The following is a 19725-nucleotide window of genomic DNA, read 5'->3' on the forward strand; positions in this document are numbered from 1 at the left end:
CTGAGGCATGTAGTCAGGGAGAGAGATCGAGAAAACAATGAAAAAGAGACAGGAAGGGAGAAATGGAAACCATGAGAACTGTATAGAGGGAAGGGGACAAAGCAATGTGCTAGAATTGCTGTGTGCTGGAATCTCCAAGAAAAGAGGCAGTTCTTGTCTTCAAGCAGCTGGTCCTACAGCAGGATGCCAAACACACAAACAGGAAATGACAAAACAATGCACAAGCACAGAAGGAAACTCAGGGAGTATGGAAAGTAGCACAGAGGCTGGGCGGCTAAGCCATCCTGGTCATAGTCCAGGCAGGCTTCCTGGAGGAGGCGACATCTGAGGAAATAACGAGGAAGACTCTGACAGGTACTGAGGGGAAGACATGGGTAAGAGTATGATGAGACAGGAAGCTTGAAGATTAAAGGGCCTGGGGCGGGACTTGGAGGACCCTGTTTGGGCTTCATCCTGAAGGCATCAGGGAGCCCCTGATAAGTTTCAAGGAGGCAGATCTGTGTGTGTTTGCTCAGGAGTGCATGAGCTGCTGGGTAGAGAATGGATGGGTGGGCACAAGATAGGAGGCAGCAGGACCAGTTGGGGTGACCCAAGCAAAAGAAAATGCCGCATGAAGGCAGTAATAGTGGAGACAGTGATGAGGGGAAGGATTTGAAGGGCAGTGAGGTCTGCAGGGCCTGCCGACTGAGTACCTGGGGGCAGGTGGAGTGTGTGTGTGTGTTGGGATGGCATGAATGAGGCAGCACCTCCCTCCTCTGGGGCTCCATGGCTTTGGCAACTTCCCTCTGCTCCCTGCTATAGGGCAGCATGCACCCATGGTCTCGGATGTGTCCCCACGTCAGTGGGCAAGGACCAAGCCCTTTTCACTCGGTACAGTGGCACCCAACATGGTGCCTGGGCGAATGAACACACTAGGCAGGGCAGCGCCTGAAGTTGAGAGACCCAACGCCTCACTCAGGGGTGCTGGGACCGGAGCCAAGGGGTCACTAAGGCAGAAGCTAAAGGTGCTGTCTCATTGGCTTGGTCGAACAGTTACCGAGCATCTATGTGGCAGCTACTCCTTGTGATTAAAAAGGGAGAACACATGGTCATAGCCCATCTGAAGAGACAGGACAAGTCTATTTTAGTTATGATCATAATCATACAGTTCGAATCAGGTCCCCGTGGAGGTGGTGTCAAGAGGGCCACATAGAGGAGGTGCCATTTGAGCTGGGCTTTGAAGGACGAACAGGAGTTTGTTGTGCAGAGAAAGAGGGGTAGAGGTATCCAAGACCAAGGAGGGAGCATAATCTAAGCATCGACGTGTGAAAGTGTCTAGGGCAGGCCAGAGCTACTACTGCACATTCTCGTTTCCTCCACGATTTGTAGCACCTTCCCTCAGCTTCCCTCGGCTTGCCTCCCCGAGAGCTCAGACTTGAGCTGACAGCGTTCGTCCTCAAGGAATTGTGGGGCGGGTGACTTTCCACTTTCTGACCCCGAGCGTTCTCCAATCTGAAGCGAGCCCCTCCGTGGCAGCCCTCGAACAGTGAAGAAAAGCAACCTGTCCATAGATGCCTGCTGAATGACTCCTGGCAAGCAATGCAGGACATATCCCAGAGGTCCCTGGGGAAACGGGGCCCCCTGGCCACTAGTAGTGACCTTGAGAACACACAATATAAAACCAATCTTATATTGGCGTTTCCTCCTTCCCAGACTCACTACCCACCCCTGCCCCACTGTCCCACTCCTACTTCCTGGGATCACCTTTCCAATTAAACCACCTGCATCCAGCTCCTTTTCTCAGGCTCTGCTTTGGGGACAATGCAAAGTAAGACGGGCCACGTTGCTGGAACCCAGGGCAGGAGGGATTGTGGTATAGACAACTCCACCACAGAAGATGTATTTCTGAGTATCTTCTATGGGCCAACCCTTGGTTTGCCAAGGGGATGCAGAGTTCTTTGAGACGGTCCTCCCTCTCCCAGACCTCCATCCTGATGGGGAGATGAGACCAGAGGGGTGAGCCACCAGCACGTGAACGATCAGGAAAATTTTCTGTCTGCCTTCGGAGCGTGTCACGTGGGTTGTGGGCAGCAGATTGATGTTCCTAATTACATTTGGCTCAAGCTGATATTAAGTATTTGTCTCATTCCCAGAGCCCACAATGCCCGCGGATGGTGGGGAAGGTGCCAAGAGGCATGCTGGCTAGCTGAGGCTAACAATCTGGGATTTTAAATATCCATGAGAGATAAAAGTGGACGAGTCACAGCCATGGGGAAAAGGTGACTGGTGTTCTTGAGTTGTCCTTTAGTGTCTTCCAAGAAGGGCTGGAGGGGCCCCGGAAAGGTCTTGAGGTCCATCCTCCTGTCTTGAAGGCTGATCTTACCCAAAACAAATTCAGACAGGGAATTTGACCCACCTCTGATGCAGGACTGAGGGGAAATGCTTTTGTGGGTCTCATTTAAATTTCTTCTGCTGCACCTCAAAGGTTTATTTTGCTTGATTCATTGTTAATGGCATTAAATCTTCACTGAGCACCTACTGTTTGCCCAGGGGTACACAACAAGAGAAGCCATGCCCTTGTGCTCAGGATACTTTTCAGCTCACCGTCTGTACTGACAGGAAGCTCGTGGAAACAACACCAGGTACGCAGACCCAAATGCAACAGGGGGAGCATGGGGCCTGGAGTCGGGTGCACCAAAGAGGTAGGGCCGGGAGACGTGGGGAGTGTTTGGATTAATGCATAAAAATGAGGAGGACATTCCTGGCACGGGAGCAATGCGGTCAAAGGCGTGAGGTCCAACATGGGAACAGGAAGGGTGTGCACAGAAGAGATGCAGCAACATGGGCTTCCCAAGAGAATTAGTAAGTCATTCGAACATGTGGAAGCGGGACTAGTGGCTGTCCCTCTACCTCCCAGGACAAGTGTGAAGCTCACATAAGGCAGCAGGTGTGAGTGCCCCCTGGGATCTGCAGAGCCAAGGCACGATGCTGTGAACGCTATGCTCCATTCAAAAAGACTTCTATTCAAGTCCTGGCTCTGTCAACTGTGTGATCTTGGGCAGGTGCCCTCCCCTCTCTGAGTGTGCTCACTCATCAGCAAAATGAAGATGGTAATTCCTTCCTCATTCTTTTGCATGCCGGGTTACAGGGAAAAAAATTAAAATAAAAATAGTCTGATCCCCGGAGCGCTCTGCAGATGCTGATTACTCTACTATTGTAGTCTACTCAATGAGCTCCTTGAAGGCAGGTACGTGATCCCCCCTCTTCCTCCAGCACCTTCCACAGAGCAGGTGCCCAGACACCACCCGGTCCACTTGGTCTAGTTAATTGCTTTGTATAGTCGCGCGGGAGCAGGAAGCCAGCACTTCCGGGCTTGCAGGCGGGCGGTGGGGCGCGAAGATCTCTCCGCCTCCGTCTCCACTAACCCCTCCTCTTCTGAGTCTCAGCGGTTCAGTATCTGCCGAAACCGGTTCTGCTCAGGTGCTCGGGAAGCAGGAGACCTGCCGGGTCACCTTCAGGTGGTGGTCCCTCAAGTCCATCAGCAGCTCCAGGATATGGTGTGACCCGGGTCAGGATCAGTGCACCACACAGGTCGCACCTATGCTCCTCCAGAGCAGCGCGGCACCCAAGCGTAGTGTAGACACACCTAGGGCAGGGATCGTCCAATCTCGAGAAGACAGCTTTATAACAAGGGGTTCCGTGGAGAGCTTGTGGCGACGTGGAAAGAGCGGGCGCCAGGACGACCGCCTGGAGCCAAGGATGGCTGTGTGCCCTTGTCTAAGTCACTTCCCACTCTGTTCCTCATTTTCCTTCTCTGTGAAATTGGCTACAGTGCCCGCTGGGCCAGCCAATCGCTGCGGGAATTAGATTCAAAGGACTGCTCCAACAGCCCCCTCCCGCGACCCTGTGCCGGGTCCGACTAGTCAGGGCCCGCGGCCGCCACGCCCCTCTCCGCGGCCGCGCGGCACTCTAGGCCCGGGACGGACGTCGCCAAACTCCAGGGGGCGAGCCCGGCAGGCTTCTCGGCCCACGCGGCGTCTCGGCCGTCTAGAGTGACTTCAGCAGCGTCCCCGGGCCAACGGGGGCCCCCGAGGGCCGGGGTGGCCGCGCGCGCCCGCAGCCAGCAGGTGCCAAGTCCCGGCCTCGCCCGGACGCGTGGCGTCCGCGGGCGCGAAGGGGTTAAGGCCGCGGGCCCGGGCGCCTGGCCGGCGCTCCGGGAGCGGCGGTGCCCGGCGGCGGGCTAGCGAGCCCCAGGCGCAGGGCAGGGCAGCGGGCGGGCGTGCGCTTCCTCCTCCTCCTCCTCCTCCTCCTCCCTCCGCCTCCTCCTTTGTAGCGAGTTCCCGGCCCCTCTCCTCCCCCCGCCCCCCAGCCTGGGCCCTCTCCCCCTCTCCCTTTCTTCCTGCCTCGCCTTCCTGCGGCGAAGGAGGCTCATCTATTATAAATGCACATTCGGGGCTGACATCAGCGGCGAGCGGCGGGCGAGCGCCGACGAGCGGTCCCTGCGCGCTGCCCGCCCGGAGCGCGGCCCCAGGCTCAGCCGAGCCGCCCGCGGGGCGCGGGGAGCGCGCCCAGAGCTGCCCGCGCCGCGCCCGACCGCTTCCCGCCAACGCTGGGGCCCGTGGTGGACCCCGGCCACCGCCCCCGCACGCCGCGCCCGCGTCCCCGCACCGCCCCGGAGTTTCTGCATGACTGTCACAAAGGTAAGCGCCGCTCGCCCGCCGCGCCCGGGACCCGCCGGCGCCTGCAGCCCCCGGCCTCGGCTGCGGGGGGCGCGGGGGTGTGGGCGTGGGGAGGGGGCACTGGTGCCGGGAAGGTGCGGCGTGCGCCTCCTCTGCTCCCCCGGGTCCCTCCAGTCGCTCCGGCCCCCAGGGACTGCGGAGGGAAGGGGGAGGATGCCGCTTTGGCAGCCGCGGTGGTTTGGACACCATCCCTCCGCACCGGCCCGCCCCGCGACTGCATTTTTAACCCTTGTTTAGGATGCTGCATTTTTAACCCCTGGAGAGCAGTGTTGGGCAGCTGCGTGGTGTCCCCCCTTGGAGCGCGCCGCGGGGAGCGTCGCTGGCAGGACAGTGGGTGTGGGAATGGGCTTGTCGCCCTGGTGAGGCCGTCCGAGGGGCAAGTCCACCCCACCTGCCGGCCTCTGCCGCCCATCCCGTGAACTCTGGCCCCACTCCAGAGCTACTCAGTGGAGAAGGCACTCCTCCAGCCGGAGGAGTTGCTACCAGGGATAGGACAGGTTCCCTGGTGACTCGCTTGCAGATGCGGGAGGGAATGTGATAGGGAAGGGAGAGATGCGCATTCTGGCAGTCCCCATATTGGAGGAGAGTTCTTGGGCTATGGTCCAGGGGCCCAGGTTTATTGGAGAGACTTTAGGGGCCGCCCGGTTATGGAAAACAGGGCAAGGTAGTTGCGGGACCTGAGTTCACTCCCCAGCCCTACCCCAAACCCCACGGATGACCTTGGCTGGGCCCTTCTGCCTTGGGCCTCAGTTTCCTCTTGTGGAATATGAGGATGATACTATGGATCCTGGGGATGGTGACAGACAGTTGAAGAACCAGTAAGAAGATCAAAGGTGTGAACCCACACTTTTCAGAGGGCTCTGTCAGGGTAAGGAGTTCACAGCCGGGCCTTGGCCTTAGGTTTGGCAATCCGTGCACCCAAGGCCAGATTCCAGCAGCTGCCCGCCTGGCTCTCAGCATTGGAGAGTTGGAGGCCAGCGTGGAGAGGGCAGCTTACTTGTGGTCAGAGCAGTGGACCAGATGGACGGTCAGCTGTGGGGGTGATGGGAGGGGTGCTTCTGGCTCCTTCTGATAAGCCAGGGGCTACCAGTGCCCCCAGGAGATCTGCCTGCCATAAGACAGCTTGTCTGTTCAGGGTCTTTGGAATCAGTGCCAAAATTGGGACTTAGAAACGTTGTGGGGAAATGTGCCTGGGGGCTGAGAGTCTGCCTCAGTTCTGAGTACTCCTGGCAGGGCTGCTGTGGCCCACAGTGGGTAGGATGCTTCGTGTTTTGAAATGAGGCAAATGCTGTTTGGCTGGGAAGGATTATTATCATTAAGGTTATTAATGTCAAAGACGCAAGCAGGTCGAGGCAGAAGAGTAATGGATGGGTCTGGATGAGAGCTAAAGCATATGAGATTTGTAATAATAGCGCTGAGATTGGACTCAGTGCCTCCCCTGCCTCTCTATGTGTACATGAGCTCAGGCAGGTTTCCTTCCCAGGAGGCCTGCAAGAAAGGTGTGTTCAGCCCCCTTAAAAGAGGAAGAAGCCAAGGCTCAGAGAGATAAAGGGACTTGCTTAAGGTCACACAGCAAGGAAGTAGCAGAGCTGGGGTTTGCCCTCAGATCTATCGCAACCTATGGCCTGTGATCTTTGCCTCGTTCTGCACTGTTGAGTACAGGGAGATTGGGTTATTCCCACGAAAGGGGGTCGCTGCTTGGAGGCTCAGGCCCTGAGGTGGAGAGTCTAAAAAGGTGGGTACTTGTTGGATAAACTCATTGACAAGCCTAGCCTATTAGTATCTAGTGATTATTCGCTAATGCCCTCCCCTTTCCCCCCATCCCCCACCAAACCCTCCTGGATGTCCCTCCTGCCCTAACCACCGTGGCATCAGTTTAAGCCAGCTCAGAGGATTAAATAAAATCCCTACCTTAACCCTAGCTTCTCTCCCCTTGCCAGCCCTTCACAGACCAGCAGTGTTTACATGGGGAGGCCTAGAAGAACAAAAGAAATGCAGAAGAGGGCCTAGGGACCCTCCTGCTGCCTGAAAACCAGCTGGAGGAGGCTTCTCCATGAGTTCTAGAAGAGCCACAGTGCTCTGGGAGTCTGAAGGCCTGGCCTCTGGTCCTCAGTCAGCCATGATGACCTCGGGCTAGTCACTTCCATCTCTAGGCCTCTGTTTTCCCATCTGTGAGGTGCAGTAATTGGTTTCTTGGGTGTCTTGGGTCCCTTGCGTTGGGCCTTGGCACAGCTTCTGCAAGGAAGTTGGCTCTGATGGAGACTGGGGGAGCTCTCTGTTCTGGGGGGGCCAGGGGTTGGTCTAGTTATAAGACGTATGAAGAGGAACCCTGAAGAGGGTCTGGGAGGTGGAGTCGCTGCTTACCAACTGGAGTGACAGACAGGGGAGGACTGGGCTAGAGGGTGAGACCCCAGCCCTGGCTGCTCCTCAAGACAAAGGTCACCCCCTTCTGGCGAGCCCCGGCTGCCTGCCCCTTGGAGTCCTCTGGGCCGGGGGTAGGTGTGGATTGCGGAGGAGGTCTCTTTAGCTCAGAGGGCCTGGAAAGTGTAGCGGAGGAAACCAATGACAAGCTGCTAGATCTTCAGCAGCACTTCCTGAGAATAGATGGGCCTCCAGTTTCCACTTACCATCCCCCTCTCACATGTACCCCAGCCCTCTTCCCTGTGAGGTGCAGCTGTTAATGTTGCACCTAAAGCCCGGGCAGTTTGGAGGGACCCCTGCCCCAAATAGCACTAGAGATAAAGAGCTGTGCAGGTCTCTGGAGTGTGACCTTCCAGCCTGAAGGCATGATTCCTGGTTATGACGTTTTAAACTCTTGTTTTATTGTGTGTCATTTCATAAGCTGTCTTAGTTTCTTTATGTAACGACGAGGAGAAGGAAGAAAAAAAGAAGGGATGCAGCTTCCCAGACCATAAACATCCTCAGGAGATTAAGGCCCCACCTCCTCCCAGGGTCAGTCCAGTATCTGTCCAGAGGGCAGGTGAGGGCTGAGGGAGCCAAGGCTGCTTTCCTAGTAACAGGAAGATTTTATTCTTTGAGCTCTTCTGCTTGCTTTCTGTACATTTCCTATCTCTGTGCCATTTCAGTCATATGCCAGCCTCACTGCGCTTCTCTGGTTCTCGATATGTTTCTAAACTGCCATCAGCTGGAAAAACAGCACAAAATACATTAGAGTTGTGTGTAGAATACAAGTCAATAGGCTATAAGAAAAGTCCACCAGCTATAACGCAGGACTTTGCAACTCCTTTTGCTGCTTTGAGGTCCTTGGGAGTGATTTCCTGGCTTTTGTCTGGAGGTGACCAGAGGTGGGGCTTGTAGGTAAGGAAGGCGATGGCTTACAGTGACTGGGCTTCCTTGTTCCCGGGTGTGGCTTGTTACGTGAGATGTCAGGGTGCTCAGTGCTTTCCTTGTTCCCAAGGCCAGCTCCGGGGCTCAGCAGTCCAAGAACAGAGTACCCTGAGCAGCTGTAACGCCTGCTTAACCTCAGAAGGTCTTAGGAGAAGGAGTGTGGGCCAAGAGAATCCTCTAGATGCTAGCATCCCCCTCTGAGCAGCCAGGTCCAGGTTCACAAGTGACATCATCGGTCATGCCCTGGTCCCTCGTCCTGCGCGTCAACCTTTTCCCTCCTACCCCTGTCCCAGCAGAGCCCAGCTCACGGATGGGAGCCCCTGGCTCCTGCTGAATGTGATGGGACGGAGGACAGTGTTGCCTTGTCCAGGGAGTTACTAGCAGGCCTTCGTTTGGCCAGGTCATGTGTCTCTAGGGCCCCTGAAGAACGGCCTCAGAGAAGAGGATGTTGGAGTCAAACCATCCAAATCTCTCCCCTGACAAATAAGGGAACGGAGACCCAGGGAACAAATCCTAAGTTGCCTAAAGTCGCTCAGGAAGTTTGAGGCTGGAGGAGCCAGAACCTGGGTGCTCCTAACTCCAGGCCGGTGCTCCTTCCACCGGACTGCCCTGCAAGGGGGGCCTCAGGCAGGGACAGGGCTTTGGGCCCCACTCCCAGGACCCCATGCGCCACCCCAGCCTGGACCGCTCGGGTCGGAGTCTCCCTCTGCCAGGGCAGCCTCTTCTCTTGTTGCAAATCTGGGGTCACGGTGGAGGGGAGCCCTTGCAACACCCAGGGTCGGGACAGGGAGGAAAGGGTACGAAGCCCTTCTGCCTCTCCAACTCCCAGACCAGGGTCTAGCCCGCCGGGAGATGCCTGGACTCCCAGACATTCCACTTCCCAATACCTCTTTCCTGTCTGGCTCTTACTGGGAGGAGAGAGGAGACAGCAGGCCTGTGACAGAGCCAGTTCGAGGGTGGAGATGTTCCCCGTTCCCCACAGAGACCTAGCTCCCAGAAACCTGAGGCGGGGGGGGGGGGGGGGGGGGCTTCTGCCTTCTCTGCCCCAGGCGCCCATCATCCCTCCCTCCCCTCAGTTCTTCTTCCAGATGTCCGGCATTCTCATGCAGAAGGTATGTGGCTAGCTAACATTCACTCGTTCTCAGGGCCAGCACCCTCTGAGCTCTTAGTCTGGGCCAGGCCGTGGGTTAGGCATTAGGGTCACAGAACACCAAAGCCACGGCCCCTGCTGTCCAGGACCTCTGAGGAGATGGATGTGGAAGGAGTGGCGCCGAAGCCCTGAGCTAGGAGTCTCAAGGTCCAGTGTGGGCACAAGCCAGGACGGGTCTGTCTCCTGCATACTGTAAGTGCTCAAAACCTCAGCGTCTCTCCTTCCTTCCATGCAGTCTCTCCCTCCAGAGCTCTGATGAGTTACTTTCTTCGCACACTTGCCCCGAGGCCCTGTGTTCTCTGGCCCCAGGGCCATTGCCACCTTAGCCCTTATGACAGCACGCAGAGGCATCTGGGAAGGATGGTGAGGCGCCCCGGGGCCCCCCAGAAGCCCCACAGCGAGCCGGCCCTGTGGAATCGGCACAGACTTGAGCTTGGTGGGTTTGGGAGTGTGGACACTGGCTAGACCAACGGCCTGGCAGCATCCGTCCCTGGCAGCTCAGAGATGGGGTGAGTTTTTCCATTTCTCTCCCGGCTTGGCCAGCCCGGAGCAGACATGGCCTCAGCCACTGCCGGCTCCTGGCACCCAGGGCAGATTCTGATTTGGATATGCTAGCCACAGAATTTGTCTGGTGTCCAGGAGATGAGAGAATGTGCAAATTCCCTCTGTGCCCTGCCCCCCGCTTCCCTCTTCTCCTGATCAGCTTGTTCTGTCCCCTTCCTTTGCCTGCCCGTGGACGCTGCAGGCCCGGGCCCGGGGCAGCCTGTAGCCTGGGAAGCTTGGAGAGGCTGGTACCGAGCAGGGCCTGCCAGGCAAGGACAGATGCAAATCCAGTGGCTTCCACACGAAAAGAAGCTGTTGAGAATGAGCCTCTCCTTTGTGGGCCTGGAGTGTGGGACCAGCTGCTGAGGAGGAGCCAGGCGGTGGGTTAGGGACAATGGAGGAAAAGCCACCACCCGCCCTTACTTGCCCACTGCCGCCCCTCCCCCAAGAGGCCCCTAGAGGGACCTCCTAATTGGTTTCTGGCTGGCACCCTCCTTCCAATTAATTAACACAGCCAGGGGAGGCACCCAGCTCTGCTCAGGACAGTCCTTTTTACAGAAAACAAACACGAATCCCTTGGAGGGTCCCATGGTGAGGAGAGATCCCCCTATTTACCAATGAATAAACAGAGTCTCTGAGTGAAAACATGGCCACACCCTAATCCCAGAGCTAATATGGGTCAGAGCTGGGATGCACACCCAGATCTTCTGACTTGGAGCCAGAACCTTCCCAATCCAATCGCTAATGGTCCACATCCGGTGAAGATTAATCACCATCCTCTTCAGAATGACAGTCATGAAGCAGGCATTGGGCACACACAATGGCATTGACTCTGTGAGCTTGATTCTGTTAGCAGCCAAGCCCATTTTCCAGAGGCTCAGTGAGGGTAAGTGACCTGCTCTGGGTCGCAGCTTTAGTGGGTGGGGGAGTGGGTGGGGATCCGTCCCCGCGCCCTCAGACTCCAGAGCACACGGTCGTCTCATTTCCAGGACTCTATTCTGACCGCCCCCCACCCCCCGCAAGGCAGAGGGCTCTTGTCTGTGGGTCTGGGGCCCAGGCACCAAGGTGTGCTTGACAAATGCTCCTTGCCTTGAGGGTGACACCCGTGGCTGTGTTCTGCTTAGGCTTCTGGTAGCCTTTGCTGGAGCTGGGAGCCACATAAATAATTTGGGAAAAAATGTGAGCTGAGTGAGTGAGGAGAAGGGCACCCTGCACGTGGTGTCTGAGGTCAGGGAGGGCCTCTGAGGCAGGGTGGCCAGCCCGGGGGGCGAACAAGTGTCACACCTTCTCCGTTTCCACGAAGCTAGCTTTGTGTAGGCAACACGGGTCTGTGGTCCAGGCCTGCAGCCCTCGCCCTCTTGAATGTGCAAATTCCCTCTCTGCCCAGGATGGGTGGCCCTCTCGAGATGGCCCCTGATTACGAGGGGGGGTGCCGGTGGCTGAGAATGCCAGCTTTAGAGCCAGACAGATGGCACGCTATCATTTACTTGCTGTTTGTTCTCGGGCAAGTTGCCTAACCTCTCTGAACATCTGTTTCCCCATCCATTAATTGGGATTGATAATAGTAGCACTTAAAAGGATTATTATAAAGATTAAATGAGCTGATTCGTGTGAAGCACTTACCACATGCCTGAGTGTTCGCCATTCATGTCGGGAAGACAGAAAATTAAACAAATGCTTACAATGAGTGTCCTGGGGCTCATGAAATGAGAAGTACCGGGGAACTCTGGGAATAACAGCAGAGAGCCTGACCTAGTCAGAGGGGTGGGGAGGTGACTTTTAAGCTGATTCGAGAAGGATGAGTGGGAGGTAGCAGGTGAAAGGAGAGAAGCTGAGGAGAGGGTAAGAGGCGGAGGGAACAGCACAGAAAGATGCCCAGAGTCAGAAACCGTTCATCAGAAATGCTTCCTGCACCCAGCGTCTGAGAGCTCTGCACGTGTGTAAGCTCATTTTATGCTCCGACGGACTTTACGGTGCTACCCCCACTTCAGGAATGAGGAAGCAGTCACAGAGAGGGCAAGTAAGCTGCAAAAAGCTGCCCAGCGAGGCAGATTAGAGGCTGGTCCAGACCCAGGCTTCCTGACTCTGGCACTCTCCTCCTCTCTGCAGCTTCCTGATCCGGGGAGGATGGCTTTTCCGTGGGCCCTTTTCAGACTTGACCTGGGCAAGAGGGGTATGGAGGTGCCATGTTCCCTTGTTCAGCCCCTGCTGCCCCTCACAAAGCCTCCCAGGGCTGTGTTTGGGAGGGCAGGGCCCCTCCTGGCTTGCAGGCAGCTCCGGGGAGAGGTCATTCATTTTTCCCAAAGGAAACTTTGCTCTGGCAGGGAAATTTCCACCTTATATTTTTACCAGGCCCAATTATAACCATTTTTAGTCTTTAAATCTTTCTGATTATCTGGATTGGGCCTCGGTGTTTAAAATAAAACTGTAGGGCACCTGGGTGGCTCAGTGGGTTAAGCGTCTGCCTTTGGCTCAGGTCGTGATTTCAGGGCCCTGGGATGGAGCCCAAGTTGGGGGCTCCCTGCTCAGCGAGGAGCCTGCTTCTCCCTCTCCCTCTGTTGCTTTCCCTGCTTGTGCTCTCTTTCTGTCAAATAAATAAAATCCTTAAAATAAAATAAAATAAAATAAAATAATAAAATAAAATAAAATAAAATAAAATAAAATAAAATAAAACTATAGGGATACATAGAGTGAATTTGCCCCCGTGTGAGACCGAGGAGAACACCCGTGGAGGCTCCAGTTGCGCAGACAGGGGGATGTGGGGAGACTCTCTCACTGGGTGGGTGCTCACATTCATTCCTGGGAAGAAGCCCCACGCTCAGGGTTCGACCCCAGAGCTGTCTGAGGTCATCTGGTCCAGCCCCCTGCCTCCGTGGCACCCCACACTTTCTAGGAATGCGAGGATGACTCCTAATCTGAATTTAGATCCATTTAATAAATACTAGTTTGTTAGGAGGCCGATCCTAGCCTTTCACCAGGCGTTAGGTGCCTGCTTTCAGGAAGCTGACCATGAAATAAACAGTACCAACAGAAGGAGCCAACCTTTCTCGAGTGCTTCTATACCAGGCTCACAAAAAGTGTTTCATACGTATTTCCTCACTCAGTCTTCATGTACCTTCACTGCTCCCCTTCCACTAGGTGCAGAAACGGAGGCCCAGAGAGGGAAGGGAGGTCACTTACTAAGGTCACAAAGCTGGTGAGGGGCTGAGCCCGCCTTCCAGGCCTTTCTTGCCACTCAGTCGGGCTGATAGGAATGACCCTGAGACCTGTGGCCAGAGCAGGGGATCTGGAGACAAAAAGACTCAGGCTTTGCTCTTGCCTCTGCTCCGCCCTGTGTGACCTTGGGCTAGTCCCTCGATGTCGCTGAGCCTCTGTTTTCTCATCTGTGAAAAGGGAGTTAGTGCTCTGCCTCTCTAGGGCCCTGGGATCTCTAGTGAGGTTCTTTGTAGATGTCACACGGGGGCCGGGGGAGGGTGCGGTTTAGTGTCTGTAATTCACACCCCTCCTGCCCCCGCCCACCACCAGTGTCCCGCCTTGGGAGTTAGGCAGTCCATCCAACAACTAACCCCCTTCTCCCCTGCTGTGGTCCCAACCGCAGCACTCTTTCACACTGTCTCGGCAGAAGAGACCAGCTCATCTCTCTCACTGTCTCGGCAGAAGAGACCAGCTCATCTCTCCCAAACACCCTTTATCTGTTTGTACTCTGTCAGGCTGGTTTGGGGCAGATGAAAAGTTGCTTTTCCCTCTTCCTATTCTTTTTCGGCTGTTTTAATATGCTTGAGACAAATAATCTGGCTCTAAGAATTGGATGTCCTGCTTTTGTTTGAAAAGTGAGACACATAAAGCCTCTAAACCTTGATCTGTATCATCCTGGATCCCCGCAGACCCGAGCTCCCTGTGCGAGGTAGGGGGGCAGTTGGTCTCAAAGCACAGTCTTGCCCAAGTCTCTGGGCAGAGAGACCCAACCCCTACCGGCAAATGACCTTGACCTCTCCTCCAGATACATCCTGGCGCCCCTGAAGCTCAGACCCACTTTTCCTTCTAGTTTATGGAGAGGAATATCCTCTGCTAGGTTGAGGGATTTGCAGCAGACCGTTTAAACACCTGAGTATGACTTCAGAACTAACGGGCGTGATGATCTGGGATCTGGGGGAGTTTCCAGGACATGAGCTGATAGAAAAGGAAGCTGTTGGGGGAAGGGGACAAAGAGGGTTTAATTCCTGCAGTTTTGGTGTAGCTTCAGGAAGAAAATGCTATTCACAGCTGCCCTGCTGACCTCCCGGTGAGACATCCCTTTGCAGGAATGCCTGGGGGAAATTCGGGATTCCGAGAAGTTTGGAATTCTGGGAAAGGGGATTTCTGTGTACCTGAGGATCCATCTGATAACTTTGTATTATCACAAATGTGTCCTCCAGACCCCAGGGCTGCTTTCCTGCCATCCTCATCATAGCGTGTGAGAACAAACTCAGGTTGTTATGGACTGAGGTTATTGCAGGGTCCGAATTGTCCTGTTAAATTGGCTTTTTAGGGTCCGGATCCAGGTTAATTCCCCTGTTCTCAGAGCTCCTGCCCTGCCCAGCCTCCACTACACCAGCCGCAGGTAAAGGCCCAACGAGTTATGTAGTTATGGGGATTGACCTTGACTCCTTGACTTGACTGTGAGCTCGCTGAGGCCAGGGATGATGTCTGATTTTGGGGCTATCTTTCACAGCACTCGCCAAAGGTGCGGTGTAGACTTTGGGGTATCCGGTGTGAAATACAAGGTTGGGTAGGATCTTGAGGAAGCCGAAGCTACCCCCTATATGTTGCTGCTGCCTGGGCTAAATCCTTACTCCTGTACATCGTGGACCGCTAGAGCTGAAAGGAACTCTGAAGAGATGTAATGGGATCCCCTGTTTTGCAGAGGAGAAAATCACGGCCTCAGAAGGTTTACTGAAGGGGGCGCAAGCAGCTGAGCAGGAAGTGGGGCTCCCTCTGGTTGATGGCAGGCTCAGGCTGGGTGAATTTCAGTTCAGTGGGTTTTTCTCGGCTTCCGATAGAAATCAGGCCAAGGACTGATTTCAGAGGTTGGTGGCGGGGGAAAGTTCTAGAAAGGAACCTTGAAGAGCTTCGCCTAGCTGGCAGGGAGCACCCGAATGGAGAGGCTCAGCTCCCCAGGTAACCAGCCAGGAGCACCCCGCCTAGTCGTGGCCGTGGCCATGGTAGTGGCAGAGGCAGGAGGAATGCGTTCTGAGGCTCCTTCTGCTTGGCCGTGGGGCTGTGATCCCCGAGATCTGGCCGCCAGGTACCCAGTGTACCAGGCTGTCACCCTGGCCGCCGCAGAGGCCTGCGACCCCCACTCTCCCTCCTGGAAGCCAGCCCTCCTGGCACGCTGGGCTGCAGCCAATCTCTCCCTCCTTTGTTTCTCTGAAACCATTAGAAGGGCCTCTGGATTGGGAGCCTGGGTTGCTAAGAGCTTTCCTCTGGCCAGACCTTATCACGGCTTGAGAAGTCTCCCAGCAAAGTTTTCCCTGGAACTCTGGCTTGGAGGGAGGGAGGGAGGGAGAGTGGGTGGAGGGAAGAGAGGGGGCCCAGGAGCGGCAAACAAAGCCACCCCTCTGCGGGCCTCTGGGGAACCAGTGGGCCTTTGCTTTCAAAGAGCAACAGGAATGATGCTCTCCCCGAGCCTGCCCCCCATACCAAGTGTGTCACATCTGGGATGGGCCCCACGACTCGAGCGTTACCCCACTTCACGGAGGGGGAGAGCCAGCCCCAGAGAGGGCAGCACTCGCCCTGGGCGCCACAGTGGGGGAGGGTGGACCCCGACCTGCCCCAGTGTGTCTGACTTGCTCTGTCCCGTGGGCCCCTGGCCGGACAGTGGGGGCCGATCGTGCTGTGTGATTGCTTTTTTAAGATCACCCTCCCAGCACCGTGCCCAGGATTCAGTTCCTCTGGGCCTTTTAGATGTTATTAAAATATCAATTCCCCCAGGAGGGGTAATACCTTACTTAAGTGGCTGTCACGGACTGGACCCGGCCTGCCGTGGCAAGACCCGAGAATAATGAGACTCTACTTGGGAGAGGTTCCTGAGGAGGAAAGTGAGGCAGGGGAGCCGGAAAAGTGGGTCGGGGAGCCGGATTTGCCAGGGGAACGGGAGTCGTGTGGACGGCCGTGGTTCTGTGTACCTCTCCACCCTGGCTGCCTTGCTCTCCTGACCACTGACCAACCCCCCTCCCCTCGCCCCTAAATCAAATAAGGCCCTAGATAAGTTCGAGCACTTGTGTGCTAGGCCCGAAGCACGGGCGCCAGGCATGCAGGGATGCACTCAGGCCATTCTCTTGTCAGGGGGACCCCTGTCCAGTGTGGGGAGACAGGCTGCCCAGAAGGACACACGCTGCAGGGATGTGGCAAGGGGGTGGCTGGTGAGCAGCGGTGTGGGAGGGCAGGGATTTGTGCACCAAGCTCTGAAGCCATGGGGACGGACTGGGGAGGCCAGGCAAGGTGTCCGGAGGAAGAGATCGTAGCTCAGTCTCCAAGGACGAGTAGGCAGAGATACCTGAAGAGGAGGGAAGGGCATTCCGGGGAGAGGGGGCGGCATGAACAAAGCCATGGAAGGGGGACATAGGTTTGGCTTTTTCTAGGAGAGGCAAGGGTTGGGTGTGGCTGGGTGGAAAGGGTAGGGTAAGGAGTGGTGAAACAAAGCTGGAGGGGCAGGGGGAGCAAGGGGGGGCTTGGTGGAGGCCCGAGGCACCCGAGCAGGATTGTAACAGGAGTGACATGATCTGACTTGCCCTTTAGGTGGTCTGCTCTGACCCAACCCCAGAGGCAGAGAGTGAGTGGATATTCCCAAAACCTGGGTCCCAGCCAGGTGGGGGCAAGGAGTTTCGGGCCCCCAGCCTGGATCCCCTGCAGGTATCTCTCTGTGCCTGGGAGTGAGCACTTCCTGTGCCCCTCTCCCCCTCCCAAGGAGATACACCTGGGGGACCACTCCATGCTACTGGCCTTTCCCATCTGCTGCCTAGGGCTACCAGGAAGGTTGGCTCTGGGAGTTGAGAAAACAGAAGGAGGGGACAAAGGGCCCTAACTCTCCTGCTGGGAAGACGTGGTTCCAGCATGGAGAGAAGACCACTGCAGCTCCTGCCCTAAACCCCAGCTCGGATGCTGTGTGACCTTGGGTCAGTCACTTCCCCCCACTCTGGTTGGGACTCATTTTCTCAGCTATCTTAGGGCAACATCACCTGGTCCAAGGCTGGGTGCAGGAGGGAGCTTACGGATGTACTTACTCCCTGTAGCTGCCCAGCCCCAGGCCCTGCCCCGTCTTCCTCACTCTGAGCCACGTCCTCTAGTGCACGCACACGCACACACACTCCAGACTGCCAAGGTCGTGAACAGCTAACAAAACTTGGGCATTGATGGGACACCTGGGTGGCTCAATCGGTTAAGCATCTGCCTACGGCTCAAATCATGATCCCAGGACGAGCTCCGCATCACATGCTCCATGTTCCATGGGCTCCATGCTCAGTGGGGAGTCTGCTTCTCCCTCTCCCTCTGCTGCTTCCCCTGCTTGTATTGTCTCCCTCATTCTCTCTCTCTCTCTCTCTCAAATAAATAAATAAAATCTTTAAAAAAACAAACAAACATGGGGGTTGAGGATCAGAGTTCAAGTCCTGGCTCTACCACAGCTTGCCCTGTGACTTTGAGCAAGTCGCTAAGCTGGTCCGAAACTTCGTGCTTATTCCCTGCCATTTGGTGTAAACCTCAGCCCTTCCCGCACCAGGGAATTCTATGAGCTGGCCTTGTCTACGTTGCTTCCATGTACCCACCTGTGCTGACTCTGCCTCCCTCAGCCTGAGAGCCCTTCCTTGATGAAAATTCTATCCACTTTTTACTGATGACGGGGGGTGGGGTGGGGTGTAGTATTTATTAACTGGGACAGGGCACAAGAGAACCTTCTGGAGTAATGGTCGTCAGGTGAATGTATGCATGGGTAAAAATTCTTCAAGCTGTCAATTACAAGAGGAAAGTCGGAAAGAACTCAAATACATGGAGGCTAAAGAGCATCCTACTAAAGAATGAATGGGTCAACCAGGAAATTAAAGAAGAATTAAAAAAATTCATGGAAACCAATGAAAATGAAAACAGAACTGTTCAAAATCTTTGGGATACAGCAAAGGCAGTCCTAAGAGGAAAGTATATAGCAATACAAGCCTTTCTGAAGAAACAAGAAAGGTCTCAAATACACAACCTAATCCTACACCTAAAGGAGCTAGAGAAAAAACAGCAAATAAAGCCTAAACCCAGCAGGAGAAGAGAAATCATAAAGATCAGAGGGGAAATCAATGAAATAGAAACCAAAAGAACAGTAGAACAGATCAGTGAAACTAGGAGCTGGTTCTTTGAAAGAATTAACAAGATTGATAAACCCCTGGCCAGACTTATCAAAAAGAAAAGAGAAATGACCCAAATCAACAAAATCATGAATGAAAGAGATCACAACCAACACCAAAGAAATACAAACAATTATAAGAACATATTATGAGCAACTCTATGCCAGCAAATTAGATAACCTGGAAGAAATGGATGCATTCCTAGAAATGTATCAACTACCAAAATTGAACCAGCAAGAAATAGAAAACCTGAACAGACCTATAACCACTAAGGAAATTGAAGCAGTCATCAAAAATCTCCCAACAAACAAAAGCCCGGGGCCAGATGGCTTCCCAGGGGAATTCTACCAAACATTTAAAGAATTAATACCTATTCTCCTGAAACTGTTCCAAAAAATAGAAATGGAAGGAAAACTTCCAAACTCATTTATGAGGCCACCATTACCTTGATCCCAAAACCAAAGACCCCATCAAAAAGGAGAATTACAGACCAATATCCTTGATGAACATGGATGCAAAAATTCTCACCAAAATACCAGCCAAGAGGATCCAACAGTACATTAAAAGGATTATTCACCACGACCAAGTGGGATTTATCCCTGGGCTGCCAGGTTGGTTCAACATCCGCAAATCAATCAACGTGATACAATACATTAACAAAAGAAAGAACAAGAATCATATGATCCTCTCAATAGATGCAGAAAAAGCATTTGACAAAGTACAGCATCCTTTCTTGATCAAAACTCTTCAGAGTATAGGGATAGAGGGTACATACCTCAATATCATAAAAGCCATCTATGAAAAACCTACAGCGAATATCATTCTCAATGGGGAAAAGCTGAGAGCTTTCCCCCTAAGGTCAGGAACGCGGCAGGGATGTCCACTCTCACCACTGCTATTCAACATAGTATTAGAAGTCCTAGCCACAGCAATCAGACAACAAAAAGAAATCAAAGGCATCCAAATCGGCAAAGAGGAAGTCAAACTCTCACTCTTTGCAGATGATATGATACTGTATGTGGAAAACCCAAAAGACGCCACCCCAAAACTGCTAGACTCATACAGGAATTCAGTCAAGTAGCAGGATATAAAATCAGTGCACAGAAATCAGTGGCATTCCTATACACCAACAACAAGACAGAAGAGAGACAAATTAAGAAGTCGATCCCATTTACAATTGCACCCAAAACCATAAGATACCTAGGAATAAATTTAACCAAGGAGGCAAAGGATCTGTATTCAGAAAACTATAAAATACTCATGAAAGAAATTGAAGAAGACACAAAGAAATGGAAAAACGTTCCATGCTCATGGATTGGAAGAACAAACATTGTGAAGATGTCAATGCTACCTAGAGCAATCTACACATTCAATGCAATCCCCATCAAAATACCATCCACTTTTCTCAAAGACATGGAACAAATAATCCTAAAATTTGTATGGAACCAGAAGAGACCCCGAATAGCCAGAGGAATAATGAAAAAGAAAAGCAAAGCCGGTGGCATCACAATTCCGGACTTCCAGCTCTATTACAAAGCTGTCATCATCAAGACAGTATGGTACTGGCACAAAAACAGACACATAGATCAATGGAACAGAA

General features: G+C 54.1%; 1 protein-coding gene and 1 long non-coding RNA gene across 5 annotated transcripts in view; both read left to right on the forward strand.

Annotated features, from left to right (window-relative positions):
• The first annotated feature begins 234 nt into the window (after positions 1 to 234).
• LOC113909923 lies at positions 235 to 3922 on the forward strand. 2 transcript variants are annotated; one of them, XR_003515852.1, is made up of 4 exons: positions 250 to 354; positions 2133 to 2258; positions 2530 to 2621; positions 2897 to 3922. It is a non-coding gene; the product is annotated as an uncharacterized LOC113909923 (long non-coding RNA). The 2 variants fall into 2 exon arrangements; XR_003515851.1 differs by lacking the exon at positions 2133 to 2258 and having other exon boundaries at positions 235 to 354.
• Positions 3923 to 4351: 429 nt separating this feature from the next.
• CORO2B (coronin 2B) overlaps positions 4352 to 19725 on the forward strand; it is a 129317-nt gene continuing 113943 nt past the window's right edge. The window contains exon 1 of one of the 3 annotated variants that reach the window (XM_027571602.1): positions 4352 to 4679. In XM_027571602.1, the coding sequence (XP_027427403.1) occupies positions 4665 to 4679 (15 nt within the window). In that variant the 5' untranslated portion in view covers positions 4352 to 4664. The remainder of the gene's footprint in view (positions 4680 to 19725) is intronic. The other 2 variants (XM_027571599.1, XM_027571596.1) reach the window with 2 other exon arrangements.

The sequence above is a fragment of the Zalophus californianus genome, chromosome 6 (genome assembly GCF_009762305.2).
Source record: "Zalophus californianus isolate mZalCal1 chromosome 6, mZalCal1.pri.v2, whole genome shotgun sequence".
Lineage (NCBI taxonomy): Eukaryota > Metazoa > Chordata > Mammalia > Carnivora > Otariidae > Zalophus > Zalophus californianus.